Raw genomic sequence first — 15,081 nt, 5'->3', positions numbered from 1 at the left:
TTTACACGTGCCTCCTGTGTCCAATCTGTGTCGGGTCAGGCGCTATATAGCATCCTCTTACACTGGAATGATGAAAAGAGAAAGGACTAAGAGAAGGTTTATGGATGTGGTGAGAGAGGACATGCAGGTGATGAGTGTGACAGAGCAAGATGGAGAGGACAGGAAGATATGGAAGAAGATGATCCACTGTGGCAACCCCTAACGGGAGCAGCCGAAAGAAGAAGAAGAAGATAGATCACTGATATAAATGTGACTCATCTTCATAGCACAAAAAGACAAAAATATTAATGATGAAAACTTCAGTCTTGGGATGGGGGGGTCTATGGGGCATCAAGAATAGTGTCAGAGTGCAGAGCAGGAGCCTGCCGTATATGGCTGAAACATCCATAGGACATCACGGAAAAAACAGGAAATGTGAATTCAGAAAGAGGGAAGTAAGAGTCAGATGATGGCAAGATAACTCAATGAGATGGCATGAAAAAGGTCTGCTAATAAAAATTACCCAAAAAGAAAATCCAATGTAAATCTGAACGCATCAATGCCCTTCAGAGTGCCACTAATTCAGAGTGCGGAGTGAAGTCTGTCTGGATGGAGCATTTTGTAATTCTCAGGATAGAACTGAGGGTGTAGAGGTGATTGGACCACTTAGGGTAAAGTGGGCATAATATGATAAGAGTAAGGCCTTGTTCACACGGGCGTTAAGTTTTTGGATAAACGAACTTGCTCTGAACATCCTAGACGTTTATGTTGCATTTTGTGGTGGCGATCGATTGACTTCTACACCGGCGTTCGTTTGTCTCTGTCTAACGCCAGCCTGCAGCCCAAATTGTAGTTTGTGTGTTAACCTGTGGAGGCAGTGTCGGGAACTGGATATGAAAGCCCTTGTCGTTTTATTTGAGGTGCCTCCTTTCAATATGGACCATTTTGCTATGTTAGATATTAATCTTCTTGTTTTAAAAATACTCGTAATATGGCGACGTAGGGAGAGAAAAAATCGCCGCCGCTACTGGGTTCATCCTCTGACTGCACAACGTCGGGTTAAAGCAGTGCTTCTCAATTATTTTCTGTCATGCCCCCCATAGGAAGAAGAAAACATCTCGCGCCCCCCGCGCGACTATAAATAGTATCATTTGTCTATAAAATTGTTATAAGTACACCTCTGCTTAACACTGTATCCTTATTAACGTATAAGAGAATAAAAAAAGAAAGAAATATGGACCAATTTACAACAAAGAATAGCTTTATTAAATGTAACAGAAAAGATTTAAAGTGCATTCTAAATTAAAAAAAAATTTAAAAGAACGCCGATCAACCAATATGCGACTTGGTGTTAGCCCCGAAGAGAGACTACTTGTCACTTTGAGGTAAGGAAACAGTAGTCGAGTGTGCGCTTACACCGGTGTTATGCACTGAAATGCCCCCCCTACATAATCGTTATCAAATATTATATTAGAACATAAATTAATAGGTTCATGGTTTACAAATTACACGAGACAATAAAATAAAATAAGCAATATGAAAATATAAATGTTGTATATGAAAAAATAAAAATATTAATATTTTTTCATATACAACATGTAAACTTATATATATCCGGTCCTCCGAAGCGTAAAATAAACGAGCAGAAAACAAACTAGAAGCGGTTTCCTTGCGTTCGTTGGGTTTTGAATGCCAAGAAAAAGCTGCATGCAACGTTTTTGATGCGTATATACGCGCTGCCGGAAAACGCGACGTCACCAAAGCCCGTGTGAACACTCTCATTGACTCCTACGTAGAAAACACTCGGCGCTTGATCCGCGCTCACCGGACGCTACAAACGCAAAAAAAAAAACGCTCGATTTTAACGCCCGTGTGAACAAGGCCTTAGAGTGTGGAAGTAAAGATTAAAACAATTAAGTTTAACTTTGGTAGGGCAAATTTTGAGCAGATGTGGTAAAGTCTAAGGAGGAGAGACTGGGATAAGCTTTTAAGTGTGGAGACAGCCATAGGTGGGTGCAGAATTTGGCACAGACACAGGAGGCAGAGGGCGATGGTGTAAGGAACATTATAAGAATTGGACGATGTTAAGAGAGGTGTTCCACAGGGGTCAGTGGTGGGGCTGCTGCTATTTGTAATATATATTGTGGCAGATTGCCTGGGTCATTACCTGGCCGGGATGCCAGGAGGGACCAGAAAAGGACAATAATAGCTTCCGGGTCACGAGAGGGCAACCGCCCTGGATAAAAAGAGGACCACGGGAAAGGGACAAAAAGATTTTAACCCGTTGAGACCTGTGGCCACCGCCAAGGGGCGCCTTAAGCCTCATCAGACTGGGCGAATTGTCACTTCCGCCACACCAGGCAAGATGGCAGATGAACCCGGAGATGCCCGGAGTGCTTCCGGGGCAAGGGGCAGCACTTCCGCCACACCAGGAAGTACTGCCAGAAGATCGTCACCAGCCACCTGGAGCACATCCGGGCGGGATTAAGGCGCCTCCTTACAGTCTGGGAGTTAGAGTCAGGAGTGGGAGCAGAACGAAGCTCCCAGGAGGAGATTGGCGGCTAAGGACTGAGTTATAGAAGAGTTAATTGTGGGAGATTATTATTGTGTGCTTTGTGTGGTGTTTGGGACTGAAACCTGTGTTTATTTGTGGATGAATAAACGTGTGACTTTTATAAAGATGTGGTTTCTGACTGGTGGCGTCCGGGCAAATATCACAATATATAAATGATTTGGAGAGGAATATAAGGAACAAGCTGGTTAAGTTGGCAGATGATACAGATAGGTGGACTGGCAGATAATCAAGAATCATCACAGAGGGAAAAGGATAACATACAGGATTTGGTAGATTTGTGGTAGATGAAACTTAACGGAAGTAAATGTATGATGTTACACTAGGAGGTACACCATGAGATGTCTGAAAATTGAAAGTACACCTTATGAGAAGGATTTAGGAGTCGTAGTGGACTCAACACTATCAACATCCAGGAAGTGTTCAGAAGCCTTTAAGAAGGCTAACAGAATGTCAGGTTATATAGCGCCTTGATGTGTGCAGTACAAGTCACAGGAGGTTCTGCTCAAGCTTTATAACACACTGGTGAGGCCTCATCTGGAGTACTGGGTGCAGTTTTGGTCTCCAGGCTACAAAAAGGACACAGCAGCACAAGAAAAGAGAAGAGCGACTGGGCTGAGTGCAGGTCTACAGGGGATGAGGTACGAGAACGTTTAGGAGCATGCGTTGATTTTACAGCACCACACCACCACATGATGAGCCACCCAGATTGGGACCTGAGTGCAGCCGTGTAAGATTGAAAGAGCTGATCCTTTACAGTTTAAGTAAAAGAAGATTAAGAGGAGACACCATTGAAGTGTTTAAAAGTATGAAGGGATATTAGTCCAGTGGATCGAGACGGTGACTTCAAAATGAGTTCATCAAAAACACGGAGACACACGGAAATTTCACACAAACATTAGGAAGTTTTTCTTCACACAGAGAACTACAGACACATGGAATGAGCGACCAAGCAGTGTGGTAGACAGTAAGACTTTAGGGACTTTCAAAACTAGAGGTAATATTTTTAGAACTAAGTGACTAGGACAGGCGAGCATTGTTGGGCTAAATGACCTGTTCTCGTCTAGATTTTTGTAATGTTCTAATGAACTAATGTTATAGTTAAATAATTTAAATTATGTCCTAATTAAATAAACAAAAGTAGAAATATTCATACTCATTCCTCCTCTTTTTCACAATCCATATTTGTGTCAGGGGTTATACCGTTTTTAATTATTTTTCCTTACAGATCAACTGGAATATCTGTGTTATCTAACCTTATATGTAAGGCTGCTCTTTGCAGACTATGGTTCAGCATTTTAATAAAATAATCCCTGAAAAAAACGGCCGGACAGAAAAATACCAAACTTGAAACTTCAGCCTGTTGTTTGCTGATGATGTGCTGATTAGGTTTTGACCCAAATCACGAAAGAGAAAGAGGCACTCTGGAGGAACCCTCAAATACTGTAATTCTGCAATTAATTATGAATTCTTCTCGTCGGTTGCTATCATAATGTCCTATTTTATGATGAGAAAGATCAGCATCAGAGCGGTAAATAATTACTGTAATGTTATAGAATAGTTTGAGTGACTTGGTTCCTGGGGTTCAAAGCCGACTGACACTCACATCCGATTTTGTTTTCACTGTCGTAGTGTCATTTGCTTGTTGTACTCAGTTGGCACTCGTAATTTTGTTGTCATTTTTTTACAATGGCAATAAAGGCTTTCTATTCTATTCTGCTCTATTATGATCACCATCCCATGATGCTTTGCAAGTCCAGTATGACTGTTTCCATTGCTCTACTACATGGGCCCTTACTAGTGAAATGACATACACAAAATTAGACAGTAACTTTAAAGCAGGGTTTGAACCAAAAGCTGCACGCCAGTTTAAATCCAGGTGGCACAGTGGTAATGCTGCTCTCTCACAGTAAGTAGACCAGGGTCCGTGTCCCCAGTCCTTCCTGTGCTGAGTTTATTTGTTCTCCCTGTGGGTTTCCTCCCCCAATCCAAACACATGCAGGTTAGGTGAACTGAATATATGTGTGTGTGACTGGTGTCCAGTGCAGGGTTGGTTCCTGTCTTGTGCCCTATGCTAGCTGGAATAGGTTTTGGCTCTCCCCGTGATGCCAGTCTAGATTAGGAAGGTTAGAAAATGACTTGACATTTTAAATCGCTTCGCTCACCAACCCCCTGGCCGGCACTACGCGCCAGACACTTCACGTCTCTGTCGCTCACGTATGTGGATTTCATTTTCACCAAACAACAAATCTTTTAATTCTCACGGATACACCTCTTCATTGGGAAGAAACCCTACTCTACCCTGATGGCAACACGAATTAGACGATCTACAAGTCTCTGATCTCTTTTCGCTGTTCCGTTATTTCACTGAGTAATAATTTCCATTTGTTTCCGCTAATGCGATCTTTACTATCATTTTCTCTGAGGCTTTCGAATTTTTGTACTTCCATTATCTCTAGCCTGCTCAGCATTTGTATCATCCCAACATTTTTGAATTCTTTACCACGTTCTTCTTTGTCATCCACTCTTTGTCTTTTATTTCCGGGCCCAGGCGTGGTTAAATCTCTTGGCGCAAAGTCTTGTCTCGCGGGACAATGAAAGTATCTCTCTGGAAAAGATCACGTCTCGTCCCAGAAATTTTTTATTATAATAGAGAGATAAAAAGTATTCAACCCCTTGGAAGTTTTCACATTTCATTTTTATACAACTTTGAATCCTAGTGTTTTTAATTTGTTTTTTTTTTTTTACACTGATCAACAGAAAAAGAGTCTTTAATGTCAAAGTGAAAAGAGATCTCTACAAAGTGGTCTAAATTAATAACAAATACAAAACACAAAATAAAAATACTAAATAATGGACCACATAAGTATTCAGTATGACATCCCTAAATCGTTACTTGTAATGCCTGCTGGCTTTAGACATCCCATAACTTGTTCAATGGAGATCACCAGTCTAGGGTTTCACTCAGTTGTTGTCTAAATGCACCTGAATGTGGAAGGTCCAACTTGCGGTGAGTCGGTATGGTGGTCTAAACTGCACAATGAAGACAAAAGAACAAACCAAGCAACGCCACGAAAACCACAAGTCAGGCTGATGAAGAGTCACTGAAGATCCTGTTAAGTCAATCATGTAGACATGGAAAGAGTAGAACAAAGCTAGAAATCTGGTATAGCAGGCTATCACACAAAACTGAGTGGTCATGCAAGAAGAAGATGAGTGAAGGAGGCCACTAAGACCCCTCTAAGAACTCTGAAGGAGTTACAAGCTACAGTGGATGAGATTGGAGAGGCTGTACAGACAACAAAAGTGCTGCACCACTGGAAGACAAAACACACAGGCCATCTCAGCTGGAGTTTCCCAGAAGGCACATGGGACACGCTGACATCAGTTGAAGGAGGTTCTATGGCCTGATGAGACCAAAACTGAGCTTCTTGGCCATCAGACTAAATGTCATGCTACATGGCACATTACCAACAATGCATCATCCCCACCATGAAGCATCATACTGAGAAAACTACACCTGGCCCAACTTCATCACTGGTGAAGCCAAACTTCATCCTGATGACCTTCTTCCATCGACAGCATCCTCTCCCACAGCAGGACTATGTGACACACCAGATGCATGAACACTGACTGGAAGGATCAGCATAGTGTTGTGAAACGGTGGCTCAGTGAATCATCAGGACACACCACCCGCATCAGGACGGTGTCCATGTTAGCCAACTGATGAAGACGGCTAGCAGCACCAGCATAAACACAACACACCGTGGATGTTCCCTGTGTGACCCTCGGCCTTCTGGTAAGCAGTATACGGCAATCCAATACCACACATAAAGATGGAAGAAGAGCTGTGGCCTCCATAATCCCCATGTTCATCTGCTGAGATGTGAGTTAAATCCCACCTTGGGTGGTTATTATACACACACACACAAAATCCAGCTTCCCAAAAGCTGACTCAGTTTATCTGTTTATTTATTGCTAGTTTTTGGAGTTTTCTTACTACTCTTTCTTTTGTATAGATGTAAAACTGAGTTATTTTCTATTAATATATTTCTGCTTTTATGAGAGATGTTATACCAAATGTAACTGTCGAGAGACCACCATAATGAAATAGATTTCTGTTCTCTTCATTAGGGAGCCTCTCTGAGTGTCACTAAACACTTAGTGGAGTAGAGGAGGTCTCACTAAAGTGCAGGAAGAGAAATGAAGACTTGAGCAGGAGGGTCAACTGTTGAGCGGCACATTATTTAGTTTGTCAAAGCTCTCATTGCAGGAGATTTCATTTGCCTTGCCAGTTACAGTTCATTATCACAGCCCCTAGGGGGCTTCACTTCATGCAAGCCAGTCAAACGGCCCACCCAAGGTGTTTGTCAGTTTCATCTGCTCCAAACAGTAGAAAAAGGAGACTGGTCATTTAGCATCCGGAGATGACTTCTAGCAAGTGTCATCTCCCAATGTCCGCGTGCTTCTGCTCTGGGCACCATTCCTCGCTATCCTAAAACACGGCAGAGCAGCGAGCAGGAAAAGTCTGAACATCTTATCTGAGGAATGTGTGACTCAACATTTGTTTGCACAATTGTGTTGCCGGCCCACCTTGTCTTAATCACTTGTTTGGGGTTTGTAAGCGTCCCGGCGGCCAGAGAGCATCTGTCCTTCATTAAGTTGGACACGTGAGAACTGCGGCCAATGCGATAAGAGGATGCAGCAGGCTACGAATCAGCGAGCAGAAGGAGTGGCTCAGGCAGAGTGCGGCCAGCTTCAGGCGGCAGGAGGAGGACACTTGCAGGAGATGCTCCGACTCAACTGCTGTTCTCTTGACACCTAACACCGTGGGGTGCGTTAGATTAGGGGGTTATCGCTACTTTTCATAGGTACGACGTCACTCTTAAAAATAAAACAATACAATGGTTCTTGAGATCGATGCCTTTAGGCAGTAGTCTCCAACTCCGAACCTTTAATGCTGCTGTGCCTTAACGGTAATACTAAAAACACGTTGGGATTCTTTCAGTGCGACAAGGAGATCAGGGTTCAAGGAAGCTCCATGTATGGGATTTGCATGTTCTGCCGGTGTTCGAGGGGATTTCCTTCGGTTGCTCCGGTTTCATCCCACAGTCCAATGGAGTTAAGTTTGAGTGGAGATGCCAAATTTGTCCTTGGTGTCCTTGTGTTCGCCTGGCAATGGGCTGGCACCCTGTCCAGAGATCGTTGCTGCCTTGCCCCCCTCATGGCTGGGATACCAGCTTTCCCGCGACCATGTGAAAATGATGGATGGGTGCTTTATGCTAAAACAACTTCAGTAAAATTATTCAGTGTCTTTTTATCTGTTAAAAGGTTTTGTGGCAGCAAAGGTTGGGACGCTGGTACGTGGACGTGCAGACTATTAGCCAAACTAACGTCCCCAGGTAACTGGAAGATGGGTAGCAGGGGTGGTAATATCGCAAAAATTCTCACACGAAGAGAATCTGGGATTGAATCTAAATCATTGTTTCTTTGGGGAAACAGCACAAGCCAATTCGCCAAAAGGTGTTAAAATACCATTAACATTATCTGAGATTCAAAAGTACTATGTTACTGAATGCTTTGCATTCACTGCATTTTTGTAATCGATTTCACAAAATGTCTAAAAGTGAAAGTATATATGTTTGGTCTGTAACTTGTGTGGAAGTGGGCTTCTTCTTCTGCACTTCAAGGTCTCTAATGCTGGTAGGAGCATTGTCTGGGCGGTAACGTTACAGCCATCTCCACGTACACTTTCTCTGGGTACCTCCAATCCCGACGTAAATGTCCCATTAACAAAAGATGATACTAAACTGATTGATCTGAATGAATGTTCGCGCGTGCGCAAACTGAGCCTCGATATCACCCTAGCAAACCAGATATTCAGTTTGCCCGGAAACTTGTAACCTGATCGATTTTTTTAATCAGTCCGCTGAGCTGACGTTATCTGACTGACTGAGGGCCCACCGGCAGTTTATGGATGCTTACAAGAGTTTTTTTCTTTTTCTTTTTTTTGTGATTTTGGGATACCAGGGTTCACTATCCCATGCCGCTTCAATTAACTAATGGTCATACAAAAATGAATACGCATTTACTGTGCGTCATTAAAAAGAAAGATTGGCACAAAAAATGCATTTTAAAAACTCTGCTTTAGGCTGATTGTCTGAACTGGCCCGGCCCGGCATACTGAGTGAATGTGGGTGAGGCTGCCTGCGGGCGTTTGGCCTGAAATTGACTTAGCGTCCCGACCCGGCAGGTCAACCTCAGCATATAGGTGCTTAAAATGGTTAGAAAACTGTTGTTACCTCGTGCCATGTTGTGCTTATATGGGCAAGAATCGAAATTAGTGTTGTTAACATTTTATCGAAGTTTTCGTTTTTTTCGTAAAGTCATATCTACCAACTCGCTTATTCCAGTCCAGAGTCGCGCTGGCGCCTATCTCATCCAGCATAGGGCTCAAGGTAGGAACAAACCTTGGACAGGACTCCAGTCTTTAACTGGGCGAACGGAAACACCGAAATGAAACGCACAAACACACCCACTAGGGCAAATATAGCGCCATCAATCTACCTAACCTGCACGTCTTTTGACTGTGGAAGGAACTCCATGCATACACGGGGAGAACATGCAGGATAGACCCGGGACGTGAACCCTACTCTTCTTATTGCGAGGCGGCCGCGCAGTGCAGCTGTTTTTTTTTTTAATCTAAAAGTATGATTTTTAAAAGTAAATCCGAGACTGCATTAGCTATCCGGTGCATGTAAAATATGTCGCATCTCCGTCTGTGTTTCTGCATCACCGCACGCAGACTGCAGGCGTGGGACTCACTCAGGGAAACTTCCCCCTGACACACAACATTTAAAGATGCTGGCTCTTAAATGGCGCTAAAGGGTTGTGTGGTTTCTAGCTGAACAATAGCTTGACACTAAACAATTTAATTCTGTGAAGAGTTCTTTGCATGTTAGTCTTTGGGCATTGAAAATGTCCTTAATATGTGGACAAAACAATAATATTTCATACAATAGGCAACCTAGTGGGATAAGACAAATGAATGAAAACCTTATTTTATGTAGCAGCCCTTATAACATGAGGAGCCATATTGAATTTCACAACATCTGTATTAATTTATTCCAAGCTGTTTATGGAACCCGCTATGGGTCTTAGTAAAGGGCTCTTTCTGGGACCTATGATAGCCAAAAATGGTCCCCCTGTTGCATCGCTCTGAAGATCCTCTTTGGCCCCTTTATTTTTAGGAGTGTGAGGCAGCAGGAGTTACTGAATACACGCCGATCCCCGTCATCACATAACTACCTTACTTGAAGGGCGATATAAACATCAATATATTTTACTGCACAAATACAAATACATCAGCACCACAAGAATGTGTGGTCTGATTTGTTACGCACAATATTTAAAATGCGTTTGCTGGTGAGATGCACCATGAAAGTCGCTATATTAAATCAGGGTTGACTTAATCGCGTTGTAAATGTAACGCGGGTAGTTTCACCAATCATTTTTAAAATATTTGATATTTAGAAAAAAATTATTAATCAGTATTTTAAAAGTAGGTGCTGTTTTGATGCGCCTGTTTAACTGTAATCAGAAGGGGATGTGCGAGCTTGTGGCGGGAGCCAATCGCAGAGCGCGCATTTCTACGGGTGGCACAGCGCGGGTCGGTCTGAAGGCTTCTGGTACGGAGGCGAAAACCTCAGCTCCGTGCTTAGGGCTAAAGCGCCACGACCCGGACGGTGATAACGAGTGGCTTGCCGACACTGTTAGAGTGTATTGTATGTACAGAAAGGAGTTGGATCTGCTGAATAAACACTTTGAACTGGAATCGGTTGTCGCGTGAGTATTTTTCTTACTATGAGACAAAAGAAGCGCACGACAATACTTTAGATTATCCATCCGTCCATCAAACCCGCTTGATCCTGAACAGGGACGCGGGGAAGCTGGAGATTATAATAATTTCATTTTTGCAGAGCAGTTCCCCAACACTGAGCATAAACATCTTAGAAGCTAGAAGACACAAGAGTACCCCCAAGCAGAGGAATGCGAAAAAAATAATACAAAGTAGAGAATTCCTGTTTGTATCTGCCTAAATGTGACGAGTCTGTGATTCTGGTCGCTTGACAGCCCCAGCCACAGCTTTAAGTTTTAGCAAAATAAGAAAAGACGCAAGGAACATCATTTACTAGCAGAAAGAAAAGGTTAACAGTCAGTGTGCCCTCGAGTCAAAATGGTAACGGCTGAAGTGCCCGCACCTTGATATTGAGATGGGCGGCTCAGACCAATACATGTCATACTCCATGCGGCCACTAGAGTGCGTTGTATGTGATATCGGTAAAGCAAAGCAGTTTTGGCTTCAGTAGTTGGAGGCCAGTTGTGTGCACAGGGAGTGACGCTCACTAAATAATTAAGGCAGTGGGAGTAAGGATATAACGTGGGCATAAGAATTAGCTGCCTATGCATCACATATCCTGGCAGCACTGGGCATAAATCAGTAAACAACCTTGAACAAGGGGCCAGTCCGTCAAATGGCACACATGTCCATGTCTACTCTACACTCACTCACGTTTGGGCCAATTCAAAACTGTGAACTTATTTGGGGAAAACGGGCAAAGTCTACTCAGGCAACAACCAGGCATCGCCAGATAAATAGATATATTGTCACACACGCATGTCAGAGGGTCACCCTCCAAGTTTTTCCCAGGCATAAGGTACCACCCTGGACAGAGATGGGGTTCTACCACTTACTGCCTTCCTTGTCTTTTTCTTCCTCTACAGTGCAGATAAGCCGCCCAGCGAGGGCAACTGACTCTGCCCCTTCTGGTCCATGGGCCATAAAAGCACGACCGCCTGGAAGAAGCCGTCACTTCTTTCCAGAGTGACCAGAGCAAAAGAGCTTCTCAACCATCTGAGGGCAGATGAAATACCAATTGTTGGTCTAGCCACGTCATTCTGGTGGCCACAGTTTTGGTTTCATTTACACACCATCGAGCGTTGTTTTATTTTTTATTCAAACCATTAAGTAAACAGGGACGGCTGGGTTGAATTTATCCTTGCTTGAGCCTTTCAGACCCTCAGATGACCACTATATATATATATACATACACATACACACACACACATATATATACAGTATATATATATATATATATATATATATATATATATATATATATATATATATATACTATGTAATATATACACTACAGCATATACTGTATAATATATGCAGTGTGTATGTGTATAGAAACATATATTCACAGTATGTGCATATGTGTAGTATCGGGGCTAATCACTGTTTCACAGGTATATCTATATATATATATATATATATGTATATACAGTATAGAGAGAGAGAGCATGTGTTTACAATGTCTATAGAAATTAAGAGAGAGTTTATTATTTATATTAAGTATCATATCACTCCTGTAAAGTCACAGTGACTACATGGTTCAAAGTATGTGTATATGTATATTAGTGTATGTATGTATATATGTGTGTATATATATATATATATATATATATAAATATATATACATATATGTGTGTGTGTGTGCTTGAATACATGCATGTGGGGTTGTATACATGTGAATGCTTGGGTTTCCAGTTGTGTGTAACTGAATTTGTGTGCATTTACGTGTTTGTCTATATATACTGTATATATATATATATATATATAAGGTGTGTTTATCTCTATAAGTGTGTGCATGTAATATTGTAGGATCTGTATGTGTATGTAATGTTTGTAAATATGGGTTCTGTAGGTGAAAATACATACATATGTGTACGGAGAAGTAGATATTTGTGTGCGTGCTGGTAAGTGAGGTTACACATGTGCTTAGGTTGGTAGTAACTTTAAATAGTAACTTTAGTAACTAATAGTAACTTTTAAATACTGAGAGTATTTAAAAATAACCCAACAAAGCCACAAATCATTAAAAACTACAAATCAATTAAAAGTGCAAATATATAGCCCATGCAATTAATACAATCTGAATATGTGTACCCAAATCTCCATGATTGCTGCACAGTCAGTGTGTATTTCTATTCCTACATGTGGTGCACATACAGTATATGCATATTTCTATTTGTATGCCTATGTAAGTTTAAGAAGTGTGTGTACATATGAAGGCTGCATGTGAGGTGTAGGTGTCAGAGTGTACAAACAAGTATGTGTGTGTGTTAGAGAGTGTACTTGCAGCTGTATGTGAACGTGTGCATACGTGTGTGTAGATGATTCAGTTTCATTGTATATAGCGCCTTTCACAGTTGGTTGCCCCACAGCACTGCCAAGAATATCAACAAGGGGCACAGTTTCACAGAATAACACACATTACATGCTTAATGCCGTCAAAGCCAGGCTGTTATGAAGGAGGGCAAAGCAGATATGAAATTCAAAGAAAACTGGCCCATCACAAAATACTCCACACCAGTTTGTGAAGTTATTGAAACGTTTTTATTCTCTGTAGCACCTTTCATAGTGAGCAATATGGCAATATGTTTTATAACCTAAGAAGACACAAAGAATTGAAAGCCTACAAAAATGAACTGTGCACCTTTCTGGAGCAGAGGTTCACACGGTATCAGGGGTTCCCCTACAGCTTCCTTGTGCCCCCATTTTGATTTGTTTTCTTTTACAAAGTTGAATTTCTCCAGTCAGAGTGCCCCAGTTGCGCTCACCCACTCATCCTCCTTGCGTCAGGAGCCCTCAAAAAAGCAGCCGAGACCCACCTGCACTTCTAAACTTAACATTACAAACAGACACCCTACGGTGCACAGGAAGCCCCCAGATGTAGCGCCCCCGACAGTGCCAGTCTCACAGCAGCACAAGCAGATAACCCCCCTTGACGACACCAGTAAACAGCTGATGTTTCACCCACCTTTTCTCCATGGGACCAGCAGTGCGAAGGTTTTTTGCCAGCCAGACATTATACTGGCTCTTTTAAGTTTACGGCTCATGATTATAATCCTTTAGGGAGACCTGCTGCTTCTGCTCATTGGTGACCCCTCTTGATCCCAGTCTGTTCCTCCGTTATGACAAAGCCATGGTCCTGGAGTGCCAGCTCTCCACACACAAGTGGATCATCTAGAGCGTGTGCCAGTCTGTTCACCACCCTGCCTCTTCCAGCTAATGCCCAGTGACTAGACAGGAGCCTCATCCAGCATGTTGCGCTTGTAGCCTGATCTTCAGGACAGACTGAGTCCTTGGCTGCCAGAGTGCAGCCCTTTGAGAACCGCCAGCGGCAGAGTGCCAGCCGTGAGTGATTAAGGCAGCGGCCGCGAGGAATGCACATCTCTCTCTCTCTCTCTCTCTCTCTCTCCACGTAGCTTGAGTGAGCTAGCAAGCGACTGAAGAGGGGAGGGGGTGGACTGGGGTGGAGTTGCACCTACAATACGTCTCCATTTAAATCACCAACAGCTAGCACGGCACGGGCCAGTGGTCTTCTCCTACTTATCACAGAAATGCCATTTTCAGGAATGCACAATTCTGCCAGTTGTGAGATGACCCTGCCAGGCCTGTGAGAGTAGTAAACAGAGGGGCACTATACAGAACCAGTTGTCTTTTTGATGGGTCTTTCTCCACATACAAGAAGAAATCTCTCCCTCTAAGAACTTTGATTCTGAGTGATGTTCTTGATTCTTCTGGAGGCTGCCATGACTCTAAAATATTCGCAAAGAGAGCATCATCATTTTAGTGTGGCGTAGTGGTTAACGCTTTAGACTTCATACCCTGAAGTGGTGGGTTCACATCCTGCTTCTGTGACCACGAGCAAGTTGCTTCACCTTCCTGTGCGCCCGCAGTGTAATCGTTTGTACCCCAAGTGTTGTAAGTAGCATTGTGGCAAAGATTTTTGACAAATATGTTGTGAACCCAAGAGGGTGCGCGAGAGCCCCAAACCACAGTCCTGGCAATACACCGGACATTTACTAGAATAAAATAAAGGATTTTATTCTTTTTCCCAGGCACCTTCTCACAATCCTCTTGTCCAATCACAACAACAACAATAATAATAATAATACTGCGGTGGGTTGGCACCCTGCCCAGGATTGGTTCCTGCCTTGTGCCCTGTGTTGGCTGGGATTGGCTCCAGCAGACCCCCGTGACCGTGTGTTCGGATTTAGCGGGTTGGAAAATGGATGGATGGATAATAATAATAATAAGCCATCAGCTATACAATAAATGATCTGTTGGGTGTTCTTATCCTTCCTACTCCTTCTTTTTCTTCTTCTTCTTCGCCTCCGCTGAGTGTTGCCCGCTACCTCCCAACTCCAACTCCAACTCCACCATCTGTGGCAGCGGGCTCCCTTTTATGTCTGATCCGGCAATGTTTCATTCCGTCCCTTCTAGGAAGCACTTCCGGGTCATGGAAAAAGTAGAGTGAACAGCACCCTCTACTGATCCCAAGGGACTCCATTTCCCTAGCACCCTTGCAGGAGTCTCAGCTGGGCTCTTACACAAGGACCACTGCCACCTAGCGTATGAGGGATGGACCCCCTCCCAAGATCTGACTTCCTTTGGTCCC

General features: G+C 43.1%; 1 protein-coding gene across 1 annotated transcript in view; it reads right to left on the bottom strand.

Moving 5' to 3' along the window:
- The window catches only part of si:ch211-250c4.3 (uncharacterized protein LOC100535981 homolog), an 89,952-nt gene extending 76,108 nt beyond the window's left edge, over positions 1-13,844 (bottom strand). Inside the window, 1 exon segment of the mRNA XM_039739313.1 lies at positions 13,438-13,844. Coding sequence (XP_039595247.1) covers positions 13,438-13,516 — 79 coding nt within the window. The 5' untranslated portion in view covers positions 13,517-13,844.
- Between the last annotated feature and the right edge of the window lie 1,237 nt (positions 13,845-15,081).

This window comes from Polypterus senegalus, chromosome 1, assembly GCF_016835505.1.
Source record: "Polypterus senegalus isolate Bchr_013 chromosome 1, ASM1683550v1, whole genome shotgun sequence".
Lineage (NCBI taxonomy): Eukaryota > Metazoa > Chordata > Cladistia > Polypteriformes > Polypteridae > Polypterus > Polypterus senegalus.
The sequence above is the reverse complement of the archived record's forward strand: the minus strand, read 5'-3'. Positions and strand labels throughout refer to the sequence as shown.